General features: G+C 42.3%; 1 protein-coding gene across 1 annotated transcript in view; it reads left to right on the top strand.

Annotated features, from left to right (window-relative positions):
* Positions 1 to 9,213: 9,213 nt before the first annotated feature.
* Positions 9,214 to 22,940, top strand: part of MTMR9 (myotubularin related protein 9) — a 33,418-nt gene continuing 19,691 nt past the window's right edge. Inside the window, exons 1-3 of the mRNA XM_083348438.1 lie at positions 9,214 to 9,488; positions 10,416 to 10,775; positions 17,325 to 17,433. Of these exons, the coding sequence (XP_083204564.1) occupies positions 10,591 to 10,775; positions 17,325 to 17,433 (294 nt within the window). The 5' untranslated portion in view covers positions 9,214 to 9,488; positions 10,416 to 10,590. The remainder of the gene's footprint in view (positions 9,489 to 10,415; positions 10,776 to 17,324; positions 17,434 to 22,940) is intronic.

Genomic DNA, 22,940 nt, shown 5'->3' with positions numbered 1-22,940 from the left:
AGAAAATGTTAGAAGCTTCCAGAAAACCCCACAAGACCAACCACTTTGGATTAGGACTTTTCAATTTTAACAGATGACTGTTAATGGCCATTTTGCAAGGTTTAAGGTTTATTAAATTTATATGCCACCCTTCTCCCTGAGGACTTTACAAAGTATTTATTGAAAGCATGCCTCTTTTATCAACTTGTTTCTGTCAAACCTGGTGCCATCTAACACTGAATATTCGGTTTTTTTTCTTTTCCCTTTTCTTATTTTACAATGCTTGAATTTTGGGGGGAGCTTTTTCCTCCTCCACCACTGGCATTCTGTGGGATAAATTGATTTTTATTTTTTATTTTTTTAAAAAATCATTTATTTTGTGTTAATGCTGCTTTATTTTGCCTTCCTACATTTTTATATTGGGACGCTATTTCATAATTTGTTACATTTAATGTTGTTCTTGAGCCAAAGTTGGTGAAAAGTGGAACAAATGGTAATGTTGGACAGAAACTAATTTTAAAGTGCAGGCCATGTTCCCTTCAGACTTGTTTAGAGACAGTGAAGGGGCTACCATCCTAATCGGGGACATTCAACCTTTTTCTTTCTTTCCTGCGCTATGCGCTCCAGATGCTCTTGATTTTTTTTTTATTGAAAAGTTTTAACATACAATTTTTCCTTTAAAAATCCCCCCTCCCCCTCCCTTCTCCCTCCCCCCCTACCTCTCCCCCCCGACTTCCCAGAGCTAAATACAAGGTATATATAAAAAAAACAATCATAAACAACCATATACTAACAACCATAAACTCTAAAATCCATCACTCTCTAGCTTATATAGGATAAAACAAACCTTAGTGATATTAAATATATATAGAAAAACTAAAATAGAAAAAGAAAAAAAAGAAGACTTATTCAAATGCTACATAAAACTTCTTAACCCTATACTTGTTCTGGATAAACTCAATCCATTTTCTCCATTCCATAATATAGCGTTCTTGCGAGTGATCTTTCAAATAGGCCGAAATCTTCGCCATCTCAGCCAGGTCGGAAACCTTTAAAGTCCACTCTTCTATGGTCGGCAGTTCCTCTTTCTTCCAGTACTGACCTATCAAAAGTCTTGCTGCCGTAATTAAATTCAACATCAACTTAGTGTCCACAACTGTAGCATCTGTAATTATTCCCAACAAAAAAAGTTGCGGACAAAACTTTATCCTCTGTTTAAAAATCTTCTGCATGTTCCACCAGACTTTTATCCAAAAGGCCTTAACCTTTTTACAAGTCCACCATATGTGAAAATATGTTGCGTCTTCATCACCGCACCTCCAACATTTAGGCTGATAATTCGGATACATACTTGCAAGCTTTTTAGGATCTAAATGCCATCTATAAAACATTTTGTAAAAATTCTCTCTTAAATTTTGAGCTTGTGTAAATTTTACATTCCTCACCCAAATCTTTTCCCACGTGTCCATTGTAATAACTTCCTGGATGTTTTGGGCCCATTTTATCATACAATAATTAACAAGTTCTGTTTCTGAATCAATCTCTATCAATGCAAGATATATCCGTTTAATATGTGCTGGTCCCTGATTTCTGATTTGCTTTATCAAATTTTCATCAGTCATTGTAAAACCATTTTTCTGGTCTTCTTTCCACCTGGCCCGTAACTGAGTATATTGAAACCAATTTTGAACAACCTTCTCTTCTCGCAAGAGGCTATATGATTTCAAACACCAAACATTTCTTTCCAAGCTTAGGATCTCCTTGTACGTAGTCACATCATGTTTGAAACCAGCATGTATATTTTCTATTGCGTGTTTTGGAATTGCCCACAGTGGTATCTTGCTGCTTAACTTATGTCTATACTTCTTCCAAACTCTCAACAATGCCTGTCTTAAAATATGCACTCTAAACACATTGTCTACCTTCTTGTCATACAGCAAATATGCATGCCAGCCAAACAACAAATCGTGGCCCTCAAGATTTAATAATCTATCTTGTGTCAAATTAATCCAATCACTTATTCCTACTAATGCAGCAGCTTCATAATATAGTTTAAGATTAGGCATTTTAAGACCACCTCTCTCACGAGTATCCTGTATAATCTTAAGTTTAACTCATGGCCTTTTCCCTGCCCAAACAAATTTATTGATACCTCGCTGCCATTCCTCCAAATTAGAATCTTTCTTAAGAATCGGTATCATTTGAAATAAAAATAAAAATTTAGGCAGGACATTCATTTTCACTGCTGCGATCCGTCCCAACAAAGACAATTGCAATTTTTCCCAACTCTCCAATTCTTTTTGAATTTTCCCCCATAATTTTTCATAATTATTTTTATATAACTTTGTATTAGAGGGCGACAAAAGCACCCCCAAATATTTAACCCTTTTAACAATCTCAAATCCAGTTAATCCTTCTAAGAGAGCCTTTTGCGAAACTGTCATATTTTTGGCCAGAATTTTGGTTTTCTGTATATTAACTTTAAATCCAGAAACCTTCCCGTATTGTGTTATTATCTCCATCAGGTCCACAACAGAGTTCTCTGGCTGGGTCACTGTAACAACCAAATCATCTGCAAATGCTCTCAGTCTATAATCCTGATCTCTAATTTGTATCCCCTTAATTTTTTCCGAATTCCGTATTTTAACCAATAATATCTCTAATGTTAACACAAATAACAAGGGCGATAACGGACACCCTTGCCTTGTGCCCTTCTCAATATTACATGCTTCTGTCAGACTATTATTAACTATAATTCGGGCAGTTTGTTTTTGATATAATGCCCTAATCGGTTGTAGAAAATTTTCCCCAAAATCCATTTTATCTAAAACTTTCATCAAAAATTGCCAATTCAATTGATCAAAAGCTTTTTCAGCATCTAGAAAAATTAGCGCCGCAGGGATCTGGTTGTTCCTTTCCAAAAACTCTAACACATCAACTATATGCCTCACATTATTTTTCATTTGCCTACCACTAATAAACCCCGTTTGGTCCCCATGAATCACCTGTTGCAGAACCCTCATCAGTCTATTAGCCAAAACCTTAGCAAATATCTTGTAATCTGTATTTAAAAGCGATATCGGTCTATAATTTTTAACTTGAGTAGCATCTTGGTCTTCCTTCGAAATCAAAGAAATAAAAGCTGTTCTCCAAGACGGTGGCACCTTTCCCCCCCTCTGGATTGTCTGGAACAGTTCCTTTAACGGTTTCATCATCTCTAATTGTAAATTTTTGTAGTAAGCCGCAGACAAACCATCCGTACCTGGTGCTTTATCCACCTTCAATTCCTTAATTGCTGTAAAAATTTCTTCTTCTGTAATTAATTGATTAATCTCCTCTTTTTGTACTTGCGTAAGAACCAGGATGCTAGCATTCTCCAAATATATATCAATATCTTTTTCATTAATCTTCTCCTTAGCATATAATTTAGAATAAAAATCCACAAAAGCATCCTTGATAAGGTCCTGTTGAAACACAACCCTTCCTTTATACTCAATTTTGTCTATATTAGAAGCCCTTTGTTTTTTCCTCAATCTATAAGCTAACCATCTACCTGGTTTGTTAGCGTTGCAAAAAGTATTATGCCTGGCAAACCGCAAATTGGTTGCCACTTGGTCAGCCATTAATTTATCAAATTGTCCTCTTAACAGTTTAATAGCCTCCTTAATCTTCACATCCTCTGAATTCAAAATCAAAGCCTTTTCTTTCTCCTTTATTTCATTCTCCAGTTCTTTCCTCCTAGCTTCCACAGCACGTCTATGTTTATTATTCATATATATCAACACCCCTCTCATATAAGCCTTGCTAGCATCCCAAACCATGTCCATAGAGGTGCCCTTATTCATATTAATTTCAAAAAAATCCTTCATCCGCTGCTTGCATTCTTCCACATTTCTCTGATTTCTAAACAAATTCTCGTTTACGCGCCATGAGCGCCTGTCTCTATTCTCCTTATCAATCTCTAGCCAAACTGGACTATGATCAGAAATAGTTCTTGCACAAATCTTCACCTTTTTAGTCCTTAAAAAAAATCATTAGTCAACAAAATAAAATCGATCCTGGAAAAAGATTGATGTCTGTCAGAATAAAAAGTATAATCCTTTTCCTTCAAATGTCTCTCGCGCCAAATATCTCGCAGTTCCAAGTCATCCTTCATTTCAAAAAAGGATTTAGGCAGTCTAGCATGACTTGGGACGCGCTTAAAAGCTCCAGCCTTGTCCATCTGTACATCCAAAACACCATTCCAATCCCCCATAAAAATAAAAGATTTATAATCCAACTGGGTAAGCTTTGTATGAAGTAAACTAAAAAAGTCAGCTTGTTGTTGATTAGGAGCATATAATCCAACTAGAAGCGTCTTTTTACCTTCTAGCAGCAACTCTATCATAACGTATCTTCCATGCTTATCTGCTTCAATTAGGTCTGCTGTTAAAGCACTTTTAACATAAACAACCACTCCATTTTTCTTATTCATTGCAGAAGCAACAAATTGCGTACCCAACCTTGAGTTCGATAAATACTTCTGATCCACAACCCTAATATGCGTTTCTTGCAAACATATAACATCTATCTTGAATTGTTTTAAATATTGAAAAACTTTCTTCCTCTTCTGTGGTGAATTTAGTCCATTAACGTTCCAAGTTAAAAATTTAGTTGCCATGCATATCATCCCAAAGCTCTTGGAGCACTGCTTTGATAGGACTATCTTTTTTAGGCCGTGCTCCTCCCACTGCTTGGCTGTAAGTACGTTGTGGAAGTTCCATAGATTTCTGCTGATCTTGTTCTTTTATCTTTTTTGATCGTTTTAAAGCAGCACGCGTCACCCTCTGTTCTCTAGGATCATCCAAAGAAGTTGTAGCTTGATCTCCTCCAGCACCGTTCTCCTCTGTCTGTCCATCTTCAGCCTCTTGATGTTCTCCTTCTCCAGATCCCTTTGCAGCTTCCAGAAGTGTTAATGGGGTTGCTTTTAAAACATTGTTGTAAAAATCACGCGCTTGCATCACAGTAACCAGACGGTACCTTTTACCTTCATGCATCACCATCAACCCAGCTGGGATCTCCCATCTGAACCTTATATCTTGTTGCTTGAGCTCTTGCACAAGAAATGTAAAATCCTTCCTTCTCCTTAAAATCTTTGGAGGAATTTCTTTTAGAACCAGAACTTCTTGATCAGCAATCACAACTTTAGTATCATATGCAGCTTGTATAACTTCATCTCTAATTTCCCTTTTTGCAAAATAAACCACCACATCTCTAGGCAGCTTTCTCTGTCTAGCAATCCATGAATTCACACGAAACACTTTGTCCATGCCTTCTTTTATTTCAGAAGCTGGCTGATTCAATACCACTTCGAGAGCCTCAGAAACCAGCTGCTTTAGATCTTCCTTAATATTCTCTTTTAAACCTCTGATTCTAACAGCAAACTGCATCTGGTAATATTGAGCAAGACTCAATTCTCTATCCATTTTGTCTCTTAAATCTTCATTTTCCAATACTTTTGCTTCTAATATGGCATTCTTTTGAGTCAAATCTTCCACTTTTTCATCCAAATCTTCCACACATTCAGCCACTTTATGCACTGAAGACAAAATGTCTACCTTCATCACACTGAACTTCTGTTCCATCCTCTCTTCCATTCTCTCCTCCAATTTCTCCAATTTCTCCTCCATCTGTGCAAATTTATCACCCATTGATTCCAGAATTACCTGGGTATGTTTTTCAAGAGCATCTTGTAAATCCTTCGATGTCAATACATCAGGAGGATGCAACGTCTGCAATGATGATTGTTGCACCGGAGAAGTTCCAGCACTCCGAAGAGTTTTAGGGGGAGGTTTAGCCGCCATCTTTTACTTACAATTATGACGCACTTTCACTTTAAGTTTAAAAAGTCCATCAAGCTCGAGAGTAAAATAAAATAATCCTCTTCACCTTTTCCTCTTGTACCGCTCTGCCTGCTCTTTTTATTCCATAGTCCTTCCTTCAGGCAGGGGTGGTCGCAGACGCCTGGCTCTGCTCCAAGAAATCCGGAGCAGAGACGCTGACCAGCTGGGAGCGACCCAGGCTACGGGGGAGTTCGATCCTTCAGCCGCCCAAGCTACAAGCTCAGGCGGCCCCGGAGAACTCGACCCCTACCTGGGGCCTCACCCCTCCTCTTCTCCCGAGGAGGGGGCTTCAAATTCACCCGAACAGCTGATCGGCGCTGTTTCGGGCGAAAATTACTCAGCTGAGCCGCGGGCAGCCCGGGAAGGCTGTCTCCGGCGCCGCGCAGCCACCGGAAGTTCCAGATGCTCTTGATTTTTATGTCATGCAAACTTCCTTCACAAATAATCTCACACACCTATGTTATTACCTGGATATGTGTTTCTTACAATCACAGCAAAGCCTAAAGAACAGTGATTATCCAGAAATTCATTTAAGAAAAACCAGAAACATAGATCTCCTTTTCTTAATCTGATGGTTTTGCAGACACAACAAAACTCAGCTACAATGCAAGAACCTGATTCCAAATGCATTGCCACCCAACTCCTTCCCTAACTTGATGATCTTTTAGAGCCAGGGCCTGGTTGTCCCAAGAGGTTGGAGGCTGTGGTCCATCATTGCTGGGATGCTGCAGGTCCACTATAACCTATTCCCATATATCTCCAATGAGACTAATTTGTTGACACAGAGGCCATCCTCATGATCCCTCAAGGCAGGACTGGGGTTCTAGAAAAATGTGTTCAGAGGTGTGGGAAGTCATCCCCCCTTAGAAAAAATATTTTTGGAAATATTTAAAAGGCAGAATATATTTCCCTAAAGGATTTTAAAAGCAGAAACCAACCCCACCCTCAAGTCTCTGTCCCAAACAGAAACCAAGTCTGTAGAATTGCAGATGTGATAATCTTGTCAGAAAGACTGGAGTCAGGAAACTGGGATTAGGAAGAAAGATCCCTAGAATCAACAATCCCTCACACCAAAAATCCAACAGTCATCAGCCACAGCCACAGGGAAGCAGGACTGACCTTTGGGACATAATAGGATTAACTCACCACCATCAGAATACCAGAAAGGCACACTCAGACTCAGGTCAAAGTTCATGCCACAGGAACAACTCCAAACAAAAGGCTCAAGAAGGTATAAAAACCCATTCCCTACATGTGCTCGCTCTCTTTTCTTCCAGAGCCATCTTCCTGTTTGGCGCTCCTGTTCAATAAACTACAACCTTCTATTGAAGGAAAAGTCTTCATCATGGTTCAGTCCAAGCCAGGAATAAACATCATGGTGGCTGCTTTAGAAGGAAGGTTGCAGTTTATCGAAGAGGAGAGCCAGACAAAAAGATGGCTGTAGAACAGACATCAAACTTGCAAAGTCATTGCACAACATATCAGAGCTTTTTCTCCGTTGCCGGCAATGGGGTGGGCATGGTTTCCTCATGACACGTCCAGCCTGTGGGCTAGCAGTTTGACACCCCTGCTCTAGAAGAAAAGAGAAAGCAAGCACACGTAGGGAGTAGGTTTTTATACCCTCTGGGGCTTCTGTTTGAAGTTGTTTCCTATTCCTGTTTGAGGCTTTGTATTTCCTGTGTCATGTACTTTGACCTGAGTCTGAGTGTGCCCTTTGGCATCTGTGAGTTATTTTTATTTTATTTATTTATTTATTAAATTTTTATACCGCCCTTCTCCCGAAGGACTCAGGGCGGTGTACAGGGCAATAAATATCAAAATACAAAAGTTAAAAAAGATTAAATAATTATGCCCAAAATAATACAATAGTTAAAAGCTATGTTAAAACCCAAACTCAAACCCCGAACCCATCAGACCAGACCGGCTTGTTCAAATATAGGTTTTTAGATCATGTCGGAAGGAGCGAAGGTCGGGGGCCATCCGGAGCTCAACCGGCAAGCGGTTCCACAGGTCTGGCACGCCCACAGAGAACGCCCTCCCCCTGGGGCCACCAGTCGACATTCTCTGATCGGAGGCACCCTGAGGAGGCCCTCTCTGTGGGAGCGCACTGGACGGAGGGAGGTTGACGCCAGCAGCAGGTGTTGCCATAGGTAATCCGGACCCATGCCATATAGGGCTTTATAGGTCATCACCAGCACCTTGAATCTCACCCAGAGGGCAACTGGAAGCCAATGCAGCTCACGGAGCAGAGGTGTAACATGGGAGTATCGGGAAACTCCCAACACAGCTCACGCGGCCGCATTCTGCACCAGTTGAAGCCTCTGAGTGGTCCTCAAGGCCAGCCCCATGTAGAGACCATTGCAATAGTCCAAACGAGAGGTCACAAGTGCATGAGTGACTGCACGCAAGGCATCCCGGTCCAGATAGGGCCGAAACTGGTGCACCAGGCGAACCTGGGCGAAGGCGAGTTAATCCTATTATGTCCCATCTTAGACTTTTGGTATGGTATATAGATTTTAGGTGTCTTTGTCTTCTTAATCTTCTAGCTTCAATTTTCCTGAATGGTTTACATCTGCATTTCTATAGAGCTGGTTTCTGCTCGGGGAAGGGAGACTTGGGGCTATTAAAAAAATTGGGCATGCTTTTTTGCCTCTTTAAGATCCTTTGAGGAAGTATATTTTTCTGCCCTTTTAATATTTCCTTCTCTGTGGGGCTGACTTTCTACAGCAGTTGCCATGTTGTTTATTCCCAGCTTGGACTGAACCATGATGAAGACTTTTCCTTCAACAGAGGCTTCTCTCTCTTCTCAATTTTACAGGACTTAGCAGTTTTTATCTGCCTTGCAAAAATCCCGAAGGCCACGAGGTGGAAGCAAAAAGATGCAAAAATCTCCCGTCTTTCGTGCGATCTAACGGTCGTCTGGATTTGTGCAGTTTTGGGAACTGGAAGCCCTAATGTTTCATACCATATTTTCTATCACTTTTGGCTGTGGAAAGACGATCGTGATTTTGAAACAGATAATTTCAAGAGGAAAAGAATATACGATAGATTGGTGTTATTGTTGTTTTTTTAAAAAAAAATACATAAGATGGGGATTGTGGAAGGGTAGGAAATAATACCAAAAATAACATAGTATTGGAAACGCGTTTCCAGTCGACAGTTTTCCCGAAGAGGACGCTTCCGGTAAGGGCAAAAGCAAAAGAAAGCGGCTGGCGAGGGTTTTTTCACCCTCATCGCCGGGAGAAGTCGGATTGGCCAGGAGAGCTTGTCACGTGGGCGAGGCGTTTGGACTGGCCACGCTTTGCCCCGCCTCTCCGTTGTGGTAGCCCCGGTGTGGTGCATGTGTGGTTGTTTTCTCCTCCATATCCGGGGTACAGATTGGGAGCGTTTCCTGTCGGCTGAATCTGCGGGAGCCTCGGTGGGGAGACCGGGAAGCGGGCGGAGAGGATGCTGCGGTAGGATGGGAGTGGGGTCGCGGAAGAAGGAGTCCTCTCTCTTGCTCACCCACTGCCTCTTTTAAAAAGAGCCGCCCGTTATTCCAACTGCAGCGGCTGCCTTTTCAGTCTCTGCCGCTTCTCCACCCTTCCTAACGCGCTGTGATCGGATGCCTAGCTCTGGGTTCGAAAGGTGGGTATTAATTAAGCCTTTCCCCCCCCCCTCGCCAGTCCCGCCTGTCCTTTGCAAGTTAAGGTCTTCTCCAGCCAACCCAAAATCCATTTTCCCCCACCCCAGAAGTCTCGCCTTCCTCTTCCTGATTTGGTGATGGTGTGTGGGGGGGGGGCAGGGATGATAATTCACTGAGTAGTACTGTAATGGCTTCTTGTAATTCTCTTTAAGAAAGGGAAGCTGGCGTCCTTTTCTCACCCCTTTTCTAACCTCGTTTTTCTCGAGAATTAGAATAGGAACTCTTTACTTCCTTTGCATTATCTCAGGGATCTTCAAACTTGGCCCTTTTATGACTTGTGGACTTCAACTCCCAGAATTCCTCAGCCAGCATGACTGGCTGAGGAATTCTGGGAGTTGAAGTCCACAAGTCATAAAAGGGCCAAGTTTGAAGACCCCTGCATTATCTAGTTAAAATATTCTAATGCATTACTTTCTACCCAGTAATCCTGAACTGGGATTCTTACCCTGCCCAGTTGCTTCTGGGTTTCTGGGCTTAAAAATTCTAGCCTAGCAAATTGTTGTGGTTTTTCTTGAAATACTGTGAATGGTAAAGTTTCCAGATTTTTCTACTGTCCTTGAGATCCTTCTTGTTAACCATACAGATTTAATCTCCTTATCAACTTATACCTGACTCTTTCCTACATGTTGAAAACACTGCAATTGTGACATCCAGAATCATGCTTCAGTGCCTCCTTGGATTATGACATATTTCCAGTCTTACCCCAACTTTTCTGCTCTGAGACTTTAGGCCATAGTTTGATCCTTTCCTAAAACTTTACCATATCTGCCCCTTCTTTGATGAGCATTCATGTTCTTTTAAATAATCTTCCCTTGTGAAAGCTAGGGATGATTTATGGTTGCTGTGTTTTGTTTTCTTCCCCCATCCAGTAAGAATTTGGAACTTGCTATGATGACCTCTGCCAGATGGTTAACTCTCAGCTAGTACTGTTATCTTGAGAGTTGTAACTGTTTGTGAAAGCTGTCGAAAGGTTGAGACTACACCTGGCCATTGAGTTGGGATTGGCTTGCCTGGAAGGACAATTGTGCTGGTTCTGGAGGCACTATGGAGTTTGCTGAGCTTATCAAGACACCCCGGGCTGACAATGTAGTTCTTCACCGCCCTTTCTATCCAGCAGTGGAGGGAACCCTATGCTTAACGGGACACCACCTCATCTTCTCCTCGCGACGGCAGGACAATGTTGAGGAGCTTTGGCTTTTGCATTCCAACATTGATTCAATTGAAAAACGGTGAGGATATTTTAGTTCATGAAATGGGTGGGGGGTGGGGTGGGAAAGAGCAGTGATGTAGTCCAAAAAAAATCATACATCTCCCCATGGTCAAATTTTGCAGGTGCGGGATGCAGGAATGGCCTGGGTTAAAGATAGTAAATAGAATTGAATCCTAGCTAGATAGGAGTGCCATCATTGTCCATTATTAAAATGAAGTATCTATACTGTATTTTACTGTTTTTAGCTGATTTGCATAGCTGTTCTCCAAATAAATAGAGCTTAGTTACACCCCAGTTATTAAGCAACCTGTATAATTCCCTTATCAGCTTCCAAGCACTATTCAGGATGTTGAGCATAGGCCCTTAGCCTATTGGGACCATATATGTGAAGATACATCTTCCCACACCATTTCCTCATGTGGGCTGAGAGGGGAAAGATGGGTTTGTTTTTATCCATGCTTTTAATGCTTGTTGTGAGCCTCCTGGTACCATTACATGAGATGGGTGGCTATATATGTTCCATTAATATGAATTTTATTTATTAATGTATCATATCTTCACTTGAAATCTTTCTTGAGTACTGTCAGTTGATGTGGAACATTTCATACCAAGGATGGGAAGAAATTTATTCTGTATTATATTGATAATCTGATTCTGAAATAGTCTCTTTCTGGAGGCTTAACTAGTACTGATACTACAGTCTTTTCAGGACCAGACTTTTGTTCCCCATTGATTCAGACATTTTTTATTGCTTTTATTACCTTTCCTGCTTTGAGTTCCTGTCAGAATAGAAAGATGGAATATGTGGCATAAAATAAATTTATAGTAATTTATGATCTTGCTGCTTCTTAGTTTATTGCTATTTGAAGGCTAAATGCATTCTGTTGCATTATTTTTCCATTGGCTTAGACTTATATTGTTGAATGCTTTTTCAAAGTTGATGGGGAAGGTATGAATGTTTAAAATGAATTATTTTCACGTAAAATATACTTTCTATTTTTAAACATTTAAAATATCTATTCTTATGGGAATTTGAAATGAAATGAAATTTGCATATTGTGGAAAGAAAAATCCTGAAACATTTTATTTTCAAATGATGGCTGATTTAGAAGGCATTTTCTTAAAAAGGTATTCCTCCTTATGGAAAAATAAGAGGGAATATCAATGAAGCTTGTCAGCTGAAGCTTTAATAAATATATGCACTAAATAGAAGGTGCTTAACTGAAAAAAATCATTAGTAGAAGCTTTTCTTATAATTTGCCTTTTTGTGTCAGAAAAGGCTTCATCCTTTGATTTCAGACCATCCATTAAATAGCAATTGAGGACTTAGTCACCTGTTTGAATATCTGGATTGATCCTCTCTGAAAACATCACTTGAAAGGCAGTTTAATATTTCTTTTCCGGAGATGTACTATCTCTGAATATTGAGTATTATTCAGCTGAGTCATCAATCAGTTTCCATATGTAAATCAGTGTTTTTTTTTCAAAATTGGCAACTTTAAGATGTTCTGGGAATTTTGGGAGTTGAAGTCCACATATCTTATAGTTACCAGGTTTGAAAACACTGATCTACCTTAAATTAATCATCTTCCACAGATGCATCCAAATCTTTTATTAAGCCAGCTCAGTTGCATTATGTTGCCATTCCCCTATTTATTTTGGGTGGTGGTGGTGGTGGGATGACATGTATGGCGGACCCACACATCTGCAGAGGACAACATCAGAGAAATCTGTTTCAGAGAATTGTGAAATAAATGTTTATTTTTTTCCTGTTAGATTAATTGGTGGAATGCATCTTATTTTGGGGAAAGCATTGAACTTAGTTATTTAGACTTTGAGAGCTTTACTTTTTCCAGCTCCAAGGAATCAAGGATAATGTGTTTTCAAAATTGCTTTTATTTTAAAGGGCTTTTAGAGAGATATAACCCACAGAACCTTTATTTTATTCTTGTGACCAATTTTTCACATCATATAGGTAGTTCTTGACTTATGACTGTAATTGAACTGGACATTTCACTTGTACATCCTGGTTGTTAAGTGGATCACCATGTGATCAGACCCAATTTTATGACATTTTTGCAGCTATCATTAAGTGAATATTGAGGTCATTAAGTGAATCCATTTTACCTAATGGCTGCTTTTTCTTGGAAACCAGAAGTAAACCCTGGAAATTAGCAAAAAAAATCAACCATTGTGGTTATGTGACTGCGGGATGCTGCAAACAGCCGTAAAGGTGAGCTGGTTGCCAACCACCTGAAATGTGACCACAGAGGAGTGCAGCTGTCATAATTTTGAAATCGGGTTGTAAGTAGCTTTGGGGGGGTGCCCATCATAACTTCAGTCGCTAGGCAACCAGTTGTAAGTTGAGGTCTACTGTATTGCTGTCTTCAACACTAAAAGGCAAGCAATTTGGAGCTGTATTCAAGCTTAAAATGGGACAATTAACCTGCTTTGTCCTCTCTTGCCTTTTTTTCTTGCTGCCCTGATATTTTATAATTTACTTGAACATGAATAACTCTTAGAATAACATCTGTAAACCTTCTCCCTGTATAGTAGCACGTGGGTTGCTACAATTCATGGATATGTTTTGCATTATTCAGACTCAATGAAAAGGTAATGTAATTACCCAGTCACTACCATGAAGGTAAATAGTCCTGATGAAGAACAATCTTGAAATATTTGTGAATGAGTATTTCTTTAGAAATGAGAAAAATAAACCCCTGCATTTTTATTCCTATAAAAAGATCTCAATAAAACATATTTAAGACTGAACAAACCATTGTTGCTCTATCATATTGTTGGGTGCCCACCTGGAGTTTTTATTGGTCTTTTAAAATATATTTATCTGATGCAGAATGGCCGACTGTGTTGGCACCAGCTTGATTTCAGGAGAACAGCAATCCAATGACAGGGTGCCACAACAGAGGAAGGCTGTCACCCACATCTCTACTTGACAAAAAGTGTTTCTTTCTGAGATCTCTGCCACTGTAGACATAGAGCAGCCAAGTAAAGTTGTCACATTACACTATAACCTAGAAGAATTGGGAATGTGATTTGTACTCTTGTCTAGTCTCATTCATATGCAATTTTATCTCCTTATTACTTTAGCCACACTTTGCTGTGGCATCTAAATAAGAATGGCTGTTATTAGGGTTAACTAAAATTATGGCACACTTTTGAATGATAGTTTGGAAGACATTCTGATTAGCATTGCCCAATTTGAACATTATAGTCAGTTATGAGGGAAATTAACTGAAATCTGTGTGTCTCTGTGTTGGTAGGTTTATTTTAACGTTAAGAGACAGAATAACAAGAACAAAAATCCAGAAAAACGCATTTCCAAAAAGTTATAAATTGATTTGCATTTTAATGAGTGAAATAAGTATTTCCCCTATCAATCAGCAAGATTTCTGGCTCCCAGGTATCTTTTATACAGGTAACGAGATGAGATTAGGAGCATTCTCTTAAGGGAGTGCTTCTAACCTCAGGTTGTTACCTGTGTAAAAGACACCTGTCCAGAGAAGCAAGCAATCAGTCAGATTCCAAACTCTCCACCATGGCCAAGACCAAAGACCTGTCCAAGGATGTCAGGGACAAGGTTGTAGACCTACACAAGGCTGGAATGGGCTATAAGACTATTGCCAAGCAGCTTGGTGAGAAGGTGACAACAGTTGGTACGATTATTCGTAAATGGAAGAAACATAAAATAACTGTCAATCTCCCTCGGTCTGGGCTCCATGCAAGATCTCATCTTGTGGAGTTTCAGTGGTCATGAGAATATTGAGGAATCAGCCCAGACCTACACCGGAGGATCTTATCAATGATCTCAAGGCAGCTGAGACCATGGTCACCAAGAAAACAACTGATAACACACTATGCTGTGAAGGACTGAAATCCTGAGCGCCCGCAAGGCTCCCCTGCTTAAGAAAGCACATGTACAGGCCCATCTGAAGTTTGCCAATGAACATCGGAATGATTCAGAGAACTGGGTAAAAGTGTTGTGGTCAGATGAGACCAAAATTGAGCTCTTTGGCATCAACTCATCTCGCCGTGTTTGGAGGAGGAGGAATGCTGCCTATGACCCCAAGAACACTATCCCCACCATCAAACATGGAGGTAGAAACATGCTTTGGGGGTGTTTTTCTACTAAGGGGACAGGACAACTTCACCACATCAAAGGGACAATGGACTGGGCCATGTACTGTCAAATCCTGGGTGAGAACCTCCTTCCCTCAGCCAGGGCATTGAAAATGGGTCGTGAATGGGTATTCCAGCAGGCAATGACCCCAAAACACGGCCAAGGCAACAAAGGAGTGGCTCAAGAAGAAGCACATTAAGGTCCTAGAGTTGCCTAGCCAATCTCTAGACCTTAATCTCATAGAAAATCTGTGGAGGGAACTGAAGGTTTGAGTTGCCAAATGTCAGCCTCGAAACCTTAATGACTTGGAGAGGATCTGCAAAGAGAAGTGGGACAAAAATTCCTCCTGAGATGTGTACAAACCTGGTGGCCAACTACAAGAAATGTCTGACCTCTGTGATTGCCAACAAAGGGTTTCACCACCAAGTACTAAGTCATAATTTGCGAAGGGGTCAAATACTTATTTCACTCATTAAAATGCAAATCAATTTATAACTTTCTTGAAATGCGTTCTTCTGGATTTTTTGTTGTTATTCTGTCTCTCACTGTTAAAATAAACCTACCATTAAAATTATAGACTGATAATTTCTTTGTCAGTGGGCAAACGTACAAAATCAGCAGGGGTTAAATAATTTTTCCCCTCACTGTATCTGAACTAAGCTGAGTACATTCCGTTTTTTAATAAAACTGGTTTACAGTATTCTCATACAGAGAAAAGCAAGAGATCCATTTAAATTTTTCTTGTTGTTTTCTTTCCTCCTAGATTGTGAAGAAAAGCAGTGTCTATTTCCCCCATTCTACTGCTCTATCCAATTTCATTTCAGAAGGAAAAATGATAGCTACTTGCTTCATCATTCATATTGGGTTTTTTAAAGTAGCCTAGCACCTTGGTTGTAATTAATTATTTCCTTGCAAAGATTAAGATGAAAAAGAGCTAAAAGAAAGCTGAATCATAGTTGCTATAGTATAGTAAAAATACCATTTTTCAACCCTCCTCTCCTTATTTGGCCATGTCTAAGAACGAAAAATATTGGCTTAGATGAATTCCTCCTGATCCTCTCAGGATTGGCCTTGGGATTTCAACAACATTATTGGAATGATTTACTAGCATAAAGAAATTGCTCATATGGAAATTAGATTACATGAAGTCTTTTAATATGTCTCTCCCATGTCTCTGAGTTTGGAGCAACACTCCAGTGAGGTAGGCTTGACTGAATGCAAGCAGTTTGTGTAGTTTTGGATCCCACAGTTTGCGTCTTTGCCACGTGGGAATCAAAATCTTAAGTCTTCTGCAGTTCCAGTGTGGCCTTTGTAGTTACACTATTATAAGATTTTTAACCAGGCCCAATAACGGCTATAAAAAATAATGCTGCTTCTGGGTGGGTGCTAAATGCCCATTCAGTAAATAATAACAAAGGGTTCACATGTCGTGGAGCAAGAGGGAAAAGCAATCCTACCAGTACTACAGCTATATCCTCATAACTTGCCTTTGTTACATGGGCAAAGAAAGGCGATGCATTCCCTTTTGAGAAGCTGAGGGGGTGGTATATTTGTGTAGCATTCTGAGAAAGTTCTGAAAATTTTGCATTTGAGAAAGAAAATAACTGTTGGTGTGTGACAGCACATAATATAATCCTCAGATTTATAGCTGACCATCTACTGATGCTAATCCACTGGTCCTGGCTAATTTAGCATTATCTCACCAGGAATGTCTGATCCTGCATGTTTGATTCTACATAATAGTTGGTAGTAGTTCCCTCAAGAAATGTTGTGATCCGCTGACCTTTACTGTTGATCAACTCTCAATGTTCTCAGCTAACATGAAGTCCAGACCTTTTGTAGAATGATATGTTTTCAGAATAGCTGAGGAGAATTTCCTTTATACTACAGTAAACATTTAAGTATTATGAATAGCCAGAAAGAGCCCCAAACATTGTTAAAGCTTGAAGCTGTCTCAGTATTTCATGTTTATTAATCCTCACTTTATTTCATTAGTTCTAAATCCTTAGAAAGAAATCTTCAATGCAGTTTCTGAATTATTTTCTTTCCAGTTAATCTATGAGACTCAAAGGGATTGGAGTAGAAACACTGGAGTAGAAATATTTTTGGATACATGTAGGCAAATATAGAATGGTTAACGTCATTTCCTTCTCACCTGCCAGCCATTCTTTAAAATTACATCCCATCCTTATGTTCTTTTTAACTTGATTGCTATAGGTTTGGAAATTTTAATTTGCGAAAATAACCTGCAGTTCTCCTGTTCATTGATATATTTTTCGGTTAAGGCTTTTCAACTAGCAGCGCTAGAATGTTGTAATGGCTGAAGTAGGATAGGATTTAAAAGTTGTTCATTGTGAAGGCCATGTAGGTGTCTACAGTTGAAAAAGTTTATTCTCCACTCTTCAATACTGATGTTTTATTTCATTACAGTTTTATCGGCTTCTTGGGCACCATCATTATCAAATGCAAAGACCTGCGAATTATCCAGCTTGACATTCCTGGCATGGAGGAATCTTTGAACGTTGCTAGTTCCATTGAGGTAAAGTAATTTAGAGAAATTAGAAGAACTCAGCAAAACTCTGGTTCTGTTCTGCAGAGATTCATGTGAAAGATGGGGCTGGGATGGTATCTCTTTCTTAGATGCATTAGGACAAGGTTTCTCAACCATGGCAACTTCAAGACTTTAATTCCAGAATTCCAGCTGTGCTGGCTGGGGAATTCTGGGAGTTGAAGTCCACATAGCTTAAAGTTGCCACGGTTGAGAAGCACTGCATTAGGATATTTTTAGAATGGGAAGCTTTCTGAAGGAGGTATCTGAACATTGATAACAAAACCCCTAAATTATGTAGAGAGGAAATAAATCCTGGTGAAGAATCTCTTTGTTGTCTTATGAATGTAAATCACCTATTTCATATCTGCAGATGTAGTCATCCTAATGGATTTCTGCTTAAATTAGACCTCAATCTAAGGTACACCTCTATAGAAATTTAGAAAAACTGCTCTGGGAAAACCTACCAGAAGTCGTCGAATGATGTATATTCCATAAAGCAAGATCAGCTTCATTGATAAAACAAACTTGTAATTAAAAAAGTAACTCTGTTAGTATTTGTAATACCGGAATTTCAGTAGGCTGTGCAAGCTGCATCTGCCTTTTTACTGTACTTTTCTCTCTGTGTGTCTTTTCAGCATCCTTGTGCTTTATCAGGCAGAGGTTCATAAACACTTTTTTTTGCAGAAATTGTAGCAGCATTTGGTTAAATAAGAGAAAAACAGCTCCTGTTTTTCTTTTCTTTTTTAATATTTTATTGGGTTTTTTTAACATAAACACCTTAATATTTGGTAAACAGCACATTGTCTGGGCATACATTTACAAAGTAATCACTTATAGTCAGTTTTTATTATTCCAAAGTCCAGATAGTAGCTTTACTTGATTTTCTCTTCTTGACATAATATTCTCTTTACCAACCTTAAATCAATACAATTATTAATTTAATAGGCAACAATTTAAATATAAAATTCTTCTAAAATTTACCAAACATTGACGAACACGGCAGCTGTGCAAACGGGATGGCGGCGGTTTCGAGAGTGCGCGCGCACCTCTCCCAAGGACGGCGGCAGCTTTCTGACGCCTCCGGCTGGAATCGCACCCATTAGCAGCAGCGCCAGGAGTGTCTGCCGGGGCAAACGAGGGGAAGGTCGGCTCCCCCAGCCTCGCAGATCCTCGGGAGCGGCAAGGACCGGGTTTCTGCTCGGAGGGAGGGGGGAGCGCAGCTCGCACGGTCTGGCTTCGTCCTCTGGCCCGGCCCAAACGCCGCCTCGCCCCCTGCGCAGGGGCCAGGCTGGGCACGCGAGGCGTTGTTCTCTTCCCGCAGAGCAGCCGCGGAGCAGACAAAGAAGGGAGGGATGTGCTCCCTCCTTCTGCCCCCCTCTGGAAAAGCGGGCGGGGGCGGGCTTCCTGGCTGGGCTTCTTCGGGATGGTGGCGCCTGAACAAAGGGCAGGAGCTGCCCAAGGTGGGCTGCAGCAACTCGCTTCTCTGCCCCCCCTCCAGGCAAGCGGGGCTTTGTCCCCCGCCTCTCCGGACCTGCCCGCGACGCTCCGACCCTCCCACTTTTAAAAGCCGCTGTTCTTAGGACAAAAGCCCCCGTCGCCCCCTCCCCCCTGCGCGTGCCGGCCTGCCCCCGTTTGACGAACGCGGCAGGTCTCCGGATGGGACGGCGCGCACCTCTCCAAAGGGGAGACCCGTCGCCGCACAGGTGCCTCCCATTTTTCGCATGCACAAAATGTTTTTTGCGCATGCGCAAAATGTTTTTTGCGCATGCGCGTGAGTGGACGCATGCACGCGCACTTTTTGCGGCTCCCACTTTTTTGTTTGTGTGATGGAACCGGTTCTGAGTGGCTCTTTTCCTTTTTCCGGTTGCCGACCCCTGGCCTAGCCCCTTGTGCAATCCCAGGCCACATTCTGGAGGTAAGAGGATGCAGTAATACGAGAGAGCTGCAAAATTGATTCGTTATTTATTCTTGCTTTTAGCAGCAATAACTGCGTTGCTTGATGACTTTGCTAGCAATCTGCAACTTTCCTTTCCCCCCTGGGGAAAGAATTCAAGAGTGCTACATTTATTTTTTCCTGCTAATTACACTATACCTTGTGGGTTCTTTAAGGAGCTTATGAGGGGAAAAAGTGTCTGAAAATTAAAGGATGTATGGATTGAGTTGTAAGACAGGGAAGGGGAGTACATGGACTTAATGCACTTCGAGTTGCTGACAGGTGTGCCACTAATATTCTGACTGGACACCTGCATGCTCTCAGGGCTCAAAGATTATCTTCATTCTTCATAAGGCAATGTTGTGGATTAACTAAATTTTTCTGGGTTCTGATTTTAAGGTGAGTATCCTGAGCTATGGAGGCCTTTGATCTTCTTCTTTAATATATAATAATAAAATAATAAGAACTAAAGGCTCAAAGGGAAGGCAGATTAGAAAGAACAAGACCTTTTGGGGTTTTCAATACCCTTCCTGTTAAGAGTTCCTTAATAAGGTTTGGTCTTCCTTTCTAACATCAATAAAGGTGGTTTTTCCAGAAAATATGTGACGAACTGTAATTAGTGATTTAACTATGTTTTCTTTTTGGCTGTGTTTTAATTTATATATAATGTGTGTTTAATTGAGGAGGGCTTGGAGAGGTAGAAGTGGCCAATATGGAGGCTGCACCTTGCCCTCCAGATCACTGTCTCCCCTGCAGATCTCTGAAGAGGAGGAAGGGAAGCTATGTGAGGGAAGGCTGCCCCAACAAGCCAGCATCCTTACCATGCACAATTGGAAATGGGAATTCTCTTTCGAGAAGGGCCAGCCTCCCTTGTGCAGGACCCAGGAGCGCTGCTCACCTGCCACCTCCTCTTGCTCTCCAGAGATCTGTCAAGATAGAAGTTGGACTCGGAGGAAACTGCTTCTTGCAAACGTCCTCCATCTCCTGCTTTACCGGGAGGGGCACTGGACAGGGAAACGCCAACAATGTCTGAGATTGGAAAAAGAACATTTCTTTAGCGTGCTACACACACACACACACACACACACACACACACACACACACACACACACATACACAAACATTTCAAGCTTGGAGACTTGTATCCACATCTGAGCTAGCAAATTGCCAATCATGCCTGGGCTTGGGGAGAAGGCTCTCCTTCCTCTGTGGATAAAAGTTCCCAAACCTGGAATGCAGTTGTGTGTGTGTGTGCGTGCGCGCGCACGCACACATGCACTTGGCTGCTAGCAGTTGGGGAGGCAAGGAATTTGTGGGGCACCGAGTTGTCCCCCACATCAAGTTAGCCAGTGCGACATATTCTGTTTTGGCCCAGCTCTCTCAAGTCAACTGTGTCCAGTGAGTGGCGTCAAGCAGGCCATGCCCACCTGCTAGGTGACTGGTGGTACTTGAATATTGCCGTATCCTAAAAGTGATGCAACAGGGACACGGTGGCTCAGTGGGTTAGGACGCTGAGCTCGTATCTGGCTTGTATCACCGAGACCTGGTTGGGTCCAGAGGGTGGGGTCCCTTTGGTTGACCTTTGCCCACCAGGTTTCTGAGCGCTACACCGGCCCTGGGCTCAAGGTAGGGGCGGGGGAGTGGCGGTTGTTATTAGGGAGACCTTATGTCCGCAGGAGACCACCGTTCCTCAGATAGTCGGGTGTGAGTCTCTCTTTTTGAGGTTTGGTTCGGGGGCGCAGTTGGGCTTGCTGCTGGTGTACGTTTCGCCTAGTCACACAGCGGCAGCCCTGCCCGTGCTACTCGATGTCCTCTCCGGTTTGGTGATTGAGTTCCCCAAACTTCTAGTTTTGGGTGACTTCAATCTACCATCCCTGGGAGGGTCATCTGAGTTAGCCCGGGAGTTCATGGCTTCTATGTAATTTCTGAACCAACTCATGAGGGAGGCCACACCCTTGACCTGATTTTTTTATCTGGACGGTGGTTGGATGATCTTGGTGGGGGCTCTCCATTTATTATGCCCCTGTCATGGACCGATCATCACCTCCTGCGGCTGGTCTTCCGTTTTGCCACCCCCCGCCGTGGGGGTACGGAGCCAATTAGATGGTACTGCCCCAGACGCTTAATGGATCCTGATAGATTCCAAGCGGCGCTGGGGTCCCCACCTGCCTCCATTGCTCACAACTCGGCGGATGCCTTAGTGGAATCCTGGGAAAGGGCAGCCACTGAGGCACTTGACCGGGTTGTACCCTTGCGGCCCCTGACCCGGTGCAAATCCCAGCGAGCTCCATGGTTCTCTGCGGAGCTCCGGGAGATGAAGCGTCGGAAACGGGGCCTAGAGAGCTGCTGGAGGTCTAGCCGATCTGAATCCGACTGGTTGCGGTTAAGAACCCATATTAGGTCTTATCTCGCAGCGATGAGGGTGGCGAGGTGTAATTACTTCTCCACCCTCATCGCGTCCGCAGATAATCGCCCGGCCACCCTGTTTAGGGTGACTCGCTCACTTAATCAGGAGGTGAGGGAGGATCCCTTGCAGGGTCGTGCCGAGGAATTTAGTCAACATCTGTCGGATAAAATCTCTCGGATTCGGACCGGTTTGGACTCCAGCTGGGCAGAGTCTGGTGATCAGGACACGAACGGTCTTGTCAATGTTATCTGGGAGGAGTTTGATTCTGTGACCCCTGATGAAGTGGACAGGATTATGGGGAGGCTGAGCTCCACCACATGTTTATTGGATCCGTGCCCTTCCTGGCTGGTTTATGCAGCTAGGGAGAGGACACGAGGCTGGCTCCAGGCGGTCATATCTGCTTCTTTGAGTGAGGGTTATTTCCCCACCGTCTTGAAGGAGGCGGTGGTGATACCTCTCCTCAAGAAGCCTGCCTTGGACCCAGCTGTATTGAACAACTTTCGTCCAGTCTCCAACCTTCGCTTTCTTGCGAAGGTTGTTGAGAGTGTGGTGGCGCATCAGCTCCCTCTGGTCCTGGATGATGCGGATTATTTGGACCCCTACCAATCGGGTTTCAGGCCCGGGTACAGCACGGAGACGGCATTGGTCGCTCTGGTGAATGATCTCTGGAGGGCTCGGGATAGGGGATATTCCTCTGTCCTAGTCCTATTAGACCTCTCGGCGGCTTTCGATACCATCGACCATGCTATCTTGCTGCGGCGTCTCAGGGGATTGGGAGTGGGAGGCACAGTTCTTCAGTGGTTCTCCTCCTATCTCCTGGGACGCTCGCAGTCAGTGTTGGCAGGGGGGCAGAGATCGGCCCCTAGGTCTCTCGTTTGTGGAGTTCCTCGGGTCGGTTCTCTTGCCTCTCCTGTTCAACATCTACATGAAACCGCTGGGTGAGATCATTCGTGGTTTTGGAGTTGGGTATCATCAATATGCTGATGATACCCAACTTTTCATTTCGACCCCAAACCACCCCAGTGATGCCCTCGCTGTGATGTCCCGTTGCCTGGAGGCGGTACGGGTCTGGATGGGGAGGAACAGACTTCAACTCAACCCTGACAAGACTGAGTGGCTGTACATTCCGGCATCCCGGGACATTCAAAATGTTCC

This window comes from Vipera ursinii (genome assembly GCF_947247035.1).
Source record: "Vipera ursinii genome assembly, chromosome: 1".
Lineage (NCBI taxonomy): Eukaryota > Metazoa > Chordata > Lepidosauria > Squamata > Viperidae > Vipera > Vipera ursinii.
This window is presented reverse-complemented; position numbering and strand designations above follow the sequence as displayed.